An 8526-nucleotide genomic window follows, 5' to 3' on the forward strand; every position below is an offset into this window, starting at 1 on the left:
CAAAGACAAAAATCCCGTCCTAGCAGAGCTAATAGGATGTTTTAAATCAGGAATTCTTATTATTAGAAAAGCTAAGCTTGCAAGAAGATGGTAAGTTTGGATCACCAGGCAGGAAAAATTTTGATTAAGTATTAGAGTATTGCAGAAAGCAGGCCAGGTAGCATTCCTGCATCAGTCTTGGAGAGGACAGACAATTACATATCCCTTGCTAAGTACCATCAGCAGTTGATGTTAAGAGCTACTACAGTTATGAGTTGGAAAAAACAAAAAAAAAGGCAGCCAAAAAGAAAGCTTTGTTTCTTAAATTAAACTTCAGAAATGGACAACTACATAAAGATCTATATAGTTTCAGTAAAAGTAAGATTTGTACCAGAGGCTGGCAATCTAGCAAAACATCCCTATGGAAAAAGTGATTGACTGAGGAAAGTAGATCAGGAATTTTTTTCTTTATGAGACTTATGTGAGCACTTTTTGTGAATGCCACAATAAAATTAGACTACTGTGACTCACTAACGTTGAACATGCTAATAAATAAATGGCTACGTAAAAGCCAGGCAGTTTTTTTATAAGGACTTGTTCATAGGAAAAAAAAATAATAAAGGAGCAAATTAGGGTATAAAGCTTAAAGGTACTTCCGTAGGAATATTGTCTGCTTTTGAGAGAACATTGGTTAAATGATAGTGATGTCATGATTGTTAATAGCTTAGAATTTCTTAGTTGTTTCTAGTTTTCCTCTTAGCAAAAAAATTGCTTTTAATACATGAAACTGCATAGCTAGTAAGGTAAAGAGGAGAAAGTATAAACTTCTTTCCAGATATTTTTTATTTCTTTTCCTGTAAGTGAGCATACTGATGTGTAAGAAGTACTCTTAAGTAATGTTTAGTAATTAGTATGTTTGGTAACTTTGTTCTATTTTTATTTCAGGCACAAAAAGATCAGAAAAAAGATCGTCCACTTGTGCGACGCAAGTCAGAACTGCCTCAGGATATCTATACCATGAAAGCCTTGGAATCACATTGCAGAGCTGATGAATTAATATCACATGATGGGCATTAAACTATGACAGTGAAATATTATTTTGGAGGAAAAGTTTTTTTTTCTGGACTCAGTTCTACAGTAGAACTTAATTTTTTGTGCCATACCAATCAGTTACACACAAAGTCAAAGCTTTCTTCAACCCATTTCTGTAGGCAATAACTTAGAGTATGCAGCTCAAGATTAGTAGTTCAAACAATGGTAAATTACCCAGTTCCATTTGCAGAATATTGGGTTGACTAAAATCAAGTGGACACAATTTCCTGGAGGTGTTGTCATAGTACCAACTAGCTGATAAGATGGAGTTTTTATAGCCATCTTTCAGAAAAGCGTTCTATAAAATCTTTCCATCCAAATAAGTGAGTGACCAATAGTTGGTACTAATGATAAACATGTCTTTTCAAAAGTAAAATTATTTCAAATATAAGTATTAAACTTTTTCTAGGATTTCTCAGCTTTACAGTTGTTACAACATTATTGCTGTCTTGTTATATACCAGCAGTTTTGAAAATACAGTTATTCTTTCATATTATAAAACATGGCTTACAAACTGGTAACATTCGTGACAATCCTCAGTCGTCATTCCTTTCCAAGAATTCTGTAAATTCATTTCTCTTTTACTTAGGGTAAAGATATATATATATCTATATATACCACATCCTAATAGTTTATGTAGATTTAAAGCCATATCTTCCAGTCTTTAGTGTATAATATGGCACCAGTATTCCAGATAAGAACTGGTAGAATAATTTTTCCTAAAATGAAAATTTGTTTACTATGACTGGGAATAGACTGAATATAAAATTTCATTTTAAGTTTTTTCAAGTCAATGAAATAACTCTTTCACTGTTTTCTCCCTTATCTGAGCTTTTAATACTCAGCATTTTTCTTGGGCTCTAGGAGTTCAATATTCTGTGGCAGATATTATGTGTGATTTCAGTTGCATCAGTTTTTATCTGAAAGATGAACACAACATCACAAGCTTATTAAAATTATAAAAAAAAAAAAAACAGACTCTTTTGAATTCCATTCTGCTTCTTTTTAAATGAGTCTGAGAGCTGAGGAGATAGTGACCATAATTTTACCGTGAAAATATTTTTGTTGTTGTTGTAAAGAGCACATGTGCTGCAAATACACCTCACAAGTGAACTGAAAATGCATCTGAGTTGCTGATGATCTTCAAATGCTGCTATATATTCCACAAGATTACTTGCATGTAATGAGCTTTTTGTTGTAGATGGAAAAGCACGGGAGGAAAATCTCTTTAAAATATAGTGCTTTGTCTTCAATATTTGATTTCTCTCAGGGTGGCCAGTATTTTGACTTACTTATCCTGCTTACAAGCTGTTTGAAATGTGTTCTGCTATTCTAAATGGGTGATTAGTTTCTTTTGTCTCTGGCAGTAACATGATATAACTTAATGTTTAATGTCTTGATGCATAAAGAGATAAAAAACGTGGCTTCTTTAAAAATAGTTTTGTTTTACTTTTTAAGGAAGTATAACATCTCCTGCATCCATAAAAAAAAATATTGCTCCAAGCAGACATTCATAGTAACCTTGTGCAGATGTAGTGCCTGCTGTTTGTTGGTTGCATTTAACATTCAATTTCCAATATTTGTTACATTGTCTATTGGAAGAAAATTGTGAGTGGTAAATATTGGCTTACAACAACTAAATTTAAAGACCAACCCAACCTTTAAGTGGAATGTCCACTGTGTCTGAAAACATTTCCTGTAAAACTTGAAAAAGAAAATGCTTTACCATTAGGATAAACTATATGAAAACAGTTTAAAGATGCCTTCTACTTTTGAGGGAAAAAGGGTGCTTTTTTAATTGTGTAAAGCAATGTCTGTGTATTTTGATATACCATTGTTTGAACTTCCATCTTTAGCTGGTAGATTCAGTTACCTTTGATTTTGGGTGTTCAGTATGTCTGTGCAAGAGATTGCTGAAAGGAATTATTCTTATGTTATCCAAGGGGGGGGAACCCAACTGTATATCAGTGTTTGATTGATTGTGTGATACTCAACGTATAAGAACATCTTTCATTGTCTAGATTTTATTTTTATTCTTTATTGAAGATAAACACTCACCAAAAAGGGAAGCATTGTGGTAATTTAGATGCGTCAAGTTCTCTGTAAAGGCATATTTGAAATTTTGGGCCACTGAACATTTGCTTAGTCAATATTCCAAAATCGTCACCACTAATGGTTTAGCATGTTTGTTATCAATATTTATATATTTCGTATAATCTTGTACTAAACAAGTCTAAAACTAATACATCCAAAATAAAAAGAAAAATTAAAGTAGAATTTTGGTGACTGTTGTTCTTCATAAAGTTCTGTCTGATACCTTCCCCCATTTTCCAAAATTACACCTGTACATCAGGAATGTCAAAAGTAATATTACAAGTGTCTTTTTAGTGTGGCTTTAGTATGGCTTCATTTGAATATTGTACATACATTGTACCTTGTTTTATGGTAATAAGTAATAAAAATGTAGACTTCATATTTTGTACAGAATCGTCCTATGTACAGAATAAAAACTTCCTAGAAACAGCAAAAATAGGTAAGTGGCACAATTATTTTTCATTAGACAATATCTGTAACATTATATGTTAGTGGAATGTTAAGTTCAAATGTACCTACATATTTTTTAACATTTTGTAATTCAATTTTTTGTTCTGGCATTGTTTCTGAAGAACTTCATACACCTGCCATTTAATATGCTTTTATCTAATTTTAAAACTTTAAAAAAAAAAGGTGTATTATATGGACAAATAAAGAACATGTGAATTTTACTTGCTCATCATGAAACTAAATTTAACACACAATTTTTTGGGGTGTATTCAGATTATCACTGCTAGCATAATCATCTGTACAAATTAATTTCATAAATTCTACAAAAGCAAAAAAGACTTACAGAAAGGCCATTAGGTTAAAAAAATAAAGCAGGATTAATTGATATTCAGTAGAAAAGGCAGACTTTACCTGTAGAACAGCAATCAGTACTAAAATTTGGTAATACTCCAATCTACAAATATGAAAAATGCATCTTTCATAGCATAGTATTTTATTCTGTAACATTTCTGTATTGACAAAGTAGCAAAAAGTAAAGTAGCCATAAAATCTGGGATTATATTGTGGTACTTGAGACATAATCAGGTGGCAAGGATATAGGGGAAAACTGAAGTCTGCAGTAAGAGTCGTCTTCACTCTGCAATCAGTAAAAATCTTCAAAAGAACTAAGGAAAATATTCGTAAAGCTGATATTTGGTAACTGGGGGAGTTGGAAGGGGAGTTGGGGGTGGGGGGTTGAGCCTGGGATCAAGAGGAGGCTGCTGGCTTCAGTTACAAATGTAAGATTTGAGTCAGAAGTTAGGTCTTTGTATAGTGAAAGAAACAGTTTTCTTCATGAGCTCAGTAGTAAACTCATCAAATCATGAATGAAAAACAAGATACTGAAACAACGGAGGATCCAGTTATTCACTTTTGGAAATCAGGGTTAAATACATCTCAAAATACAGTGTTATAAAATACTGACAGCAATGGCATTTTTTCTATATAAATACTTTAATGAGTTGCCAACTTGTTCAGGATATGACCTTTAATCCTTTCTCTCTAAGGGAATTAATCTCGGGGGCTTTGACCAGCAGCCTTTTTTGGCATTGCTTTCATGGTTTGGCTTTGTAGAACTGGAAAAGAAGGTGCTAGTGTAGCACATACTGCTTGTGTTGGGAGATGTTTGCATTTGCTTTATGCACTTCACAAATATCCTTACAGGAGATAGCTGTGATTTCAGGTTATCCCAGTGTTCTGGATCCCTTTATGGGCCACCCACCTAAAAGTGGAGCACCTTTGCCCCTTGGATCTTGTCCTTACGGTGGGCAGTGATTGTGGAGACTCTGACTGTGTATAGCTAATTAAGAAATGCCATGCTAATTACCATATCACTGTGTCCGTGGATTATAGTTTCTTTTCTATGAGGAGACTTGAGTTGTCTTTATGAAATAAAACTTCAGTGTAGTTAAACATTTTGTATGAACGAATTCCCAAGGGAGGATGTACTGTGGAGCCAAAAGAAGGCAGTGCATTGTGCCTTCCTCCCCTTTGAAGAGCAGCGCGGCTGCAGCTCCTGGAGCCAGGCATGCAGGGACTGCGTTCATCCCTGCCCCTGAGAGGTCTGCACACACGGGAGGGTTCGTACGCAGTGACCCCGTGGTGAGGAGGGGAGAGGGAAGTCACAGAACTGCCTTGAGCTGTTTTGGTGATCCAAAAAACCACACTGGGAGAGGTTTTGCTAGCATGCTAGCCATCGTAAGGTCTTTTCATGCTAGCATGAAGACCTTGCCACAGTAATTTTCCTAGTACACTCACTGTAGAATTTAAGATGCAAGAGGATTAGAGATGGGAAGGGAGATGATTTGCTCAAATGGTTACTTGTTGAGGTTTTTTTCCTTTGTTTTTGGTCTCAAATACTACCATATTAATATTAAATATAGGAAAAATCCTCCTTTTTCCCCACTAAAGTTGTTTCTTTTACAATTCATGAAAAATGTTTTCTTTTTACAGACACTGTATTGCATTTGCTAGGAGTAAGTCTTGAATCTTGACAAGCCCTATTCTCATTATGATTCTCTGAAATATATGTCTTTAGTTAAATTACATGGGAAATGTGTCATATTGGCAATCTTGCCCTTTGGATGGCTGATTTCAGTGGCTTCTCACACCTGTAGGAAGGGCCAGGTCTTCTGTGTGCCCAGGAAAACAATGTCCATAATTAATTAGAACCAGATCAAGGCAAATTATTTTTCACTCTGATTAAACAACTAAAGCCTTTTCTCACCATAGGCTTTAACTGCAGAAAAGAACTTGTGTAAAAAAATTAGTTTATCTTGTCTCTGCTTCAATCTCCTTTAACTTAATCTGCTTCTTCGTCCTGCTCCCCTTAATGTAGTAGATAAGGCTGAAGTGTTTATACAAAGAAATGCAAAGTCTCTACCTACTCTGGCTTTTATTTGCAAGTAGCCTAACACGTAGATACCAGAATTCCAGACTTGCTGCATGTGGAGCATTTCCAATTCTAACACCTACAGTAAGATGAGACTTGTTGAGGGATTTTTGACCCTATTTTCTCTGCAAGTCAGCAGCAATATATATTTTTATAATATTTTTATTTCTTATCCCTGACCTGCTTTCTTCTACTTCCTTAGTTTCCTTAGTTGCATTTTTTCCTGACAGCAGTGGTACTGCAGTGAGATACTGTATCTTGCTTTGTAAGCTACCAAAATTCTCTGGCAGTTTGGCACTGCAGATGATGACTGCTCCGGCAGAAGGAGCATGCAGTTCTTGGAACCATTGCTTGAGCTCACCTCCGAAGAGATACCAAGTTACACTTGAGATGTATCTAGCGTCTAGATTGCTTAGGAATGTTATCAACACCCCTTTAATGAACGACTCTGCATCCAGAGTGTTAGTTTAACCTGTGGGGTTTGGGTGCTTGGCCTGTACTGGTGCTTACTATGCGGATATAAGAAGTAGCTAATTCTCCCCACATTGGAAAGCTGTCAGCCAAGATAGGATAGTCTTGGTGGAATTCAGACAGCCATGCAAAGTTAGCGCTTTTTGTCATATGAAACACAATCCTGAAACCACCTGCATGGAGAAGAATTATAAGATGTGAGCAAAGTAGACTTCGGAAGATTGAAATAGGTGAGTGTTGTATTAAACGCTGTCTCAGTAACCATTCTATGAACACAGTATTCAGAGAAGTATCTACCACTATTTTTCTTCATCAAAAAATTACCTTTTGGGGCAGGGTAGGGGTTTAGGCAGATTTGATTCATCAAAAAACAATCACCTCTTAGTGATTGTTAGTTTTGGTGCTTGCAGTTGAAATTTAGTTGCTGGACAAATAATTTTTCTTCCAAACATTAATGTTTGAGAATTTTATTACTTAAGAGATCCGTTTTTTCAAAGCTAAACTGGACTCATAAACGCTTTATGAGCTTGCCTTAGCATGGCATGGTTTCCCTTGGTAGAAATGGAGGATCTGGGATATGTGGGTGGGCTTTCCAGATTTCTAGTGTCATAGCTGGACATACACACTTTAATGCTGAGGTACACTTATGTAGAGGCTTACAGATCAGGTCTTCCTTTGGCAGGCGGGATATTCCCAACTTCCTGACTTCTTGGGCAGTACATCTGAACAGATCCTGGGCCTGGGGGTAGCTGGACGTTTCCCTACGTATCTCTTGAGGAAATGCAGACACAGTTTTGTATGGTTGCTTTGCTTTTGGGGTCAACATTCTCTTTTCTACTTCCATATGAGCAAAAACTGGAGTTTCAGTCTGTGGGCTGGCCACCATCACTAGTGTACTTTTGAGGAGTCAGTGGAGTTGCTTTGGATCTTCACTGCCCCCTCCCCTCACCCAGACACCTCCAAATGGCAACCAGGACCCGGGGACTAGTTTGGGCAAGGAGGAATGGGATTGTTAAACTCATACCTCAATCAGACAATACATTGGGATGTGGCAGCTGTAACAGATGTTCAGGAATTTTTAAAAAATTCTTTCATTTTTTATTAAAATCCCCTTTCTCACTGATGTACTCTTTGTCCCTGTCTCCTTTTATGTCCTTTGCTTTTGGGAAGCACTCTCACAAAAGACTGGGATTAATGGTTTGGATGCTGGGTTCATTAAACTAATTAGCACAGCTGGCTGACTAAGCTGGGTATGTAAAGCACCAGTGATACTTCACTGAAGAAGCCTTGCACTTGGCCTGCTGCTTTCTTCACGGTAATATGTCATTTTTGCCACCGGACCTTGGGGATCCTGGGTTAATTTTTCTCATGAAATAAACATTATTTTCCTTTGGACCAATGAGCCTCAGGCCTGCTTTATCTTCCGGGTAAGGAGGCAGCAGCAGCACCAGAACCCATTTCTCCCGGGTGCTGCTGCCAGGGCAGTGGAGGAGAGGCTGTTGCCTTCCTCTTCCCGCTCACATCCCGCCCTCTCCGTCCAGAGTAAACCACTCTGATAAAACCCTCATGGAAGGGTTTCCTGAGGGGAACCCTCCAGTAAAACCGCTTTTTACAAGAACATGTAGCGACAGAACAAGGGGGAATGCATTCAAAATGAAAGAGAGTAGGTTTAGATTAGCTGTTAGGAGGAAGTTCTTTACAGTGAGGGTGGCGAAGCACTGGAAAGGGTTGCCCAGAGAAGCTGTGGATGCCCATCCCTGACAGTGCTCTAGGCCGTGTTGGATGGGGCCCTGAGCAGCCCGGTCTGGTAGAAGGTGTTGCTGCGTATGGCAGGGATGCTGGAACCAGCGGATTCTTAAGGTCTCTCCCAAGTGAAACCGCTCCATGGTTCTCCGAACAGGCGGCGGCGGGGAGCGGCCGCTGCCCGGGCGGGGCCGGCGGGCGGGGCGGGGCGGGGCGGGCCGCCCGTCCCAGGCTCCCCCGCGGCGCGGCGGGCGGGCACAGCCGGG

At 38.0% G+C, this 8526-nt stretch overlaps 1 protein-coding gene across 3 annotated transcripts in view; it reads left to right on the plus strand.

Annotated features, from left to right (window-relative positions):
* The window catches only part of PPP2R5C (protein phosphatase 2 regulatory subunit B'gamma), a 75170-nt gene extending 71326 nt beyond the window's left edge, over positions 1-3844 (plus strand). For all 3 annotated transcript variants that reach the window (XM_063399379.1, XM_063399381.1, XM_063399380.1), the window contains one exon: positions 925-3844. In XM_063399379.1, the coding sequence (XP_063255449.1) occupies positions 925-1056 (132 nt within the window). In that variant the 3' untranslated portion in view covers positions 1057-3844. The remainder of the gene's footprint in view (positions 1-924) is intronic.
* The last annotated feature ends 4682 nt before the right edge of the window (positions 3845-8526 follow it).

This window comes from Prinia subflava, chromosome 5, assembly GCF_021018805.1.
Source record: "Prinia subflava isolate CZ2003 ecotype Zambia chromosome 5, Cam_Psub_1.2, whole genome shotgun sequence".
Taxonomy (NCBI): Eukaryota; Metazoa; Chordata; class Aves; order Passeriformes; family Cisticolidae; genus Prinia; species Prinia subflava.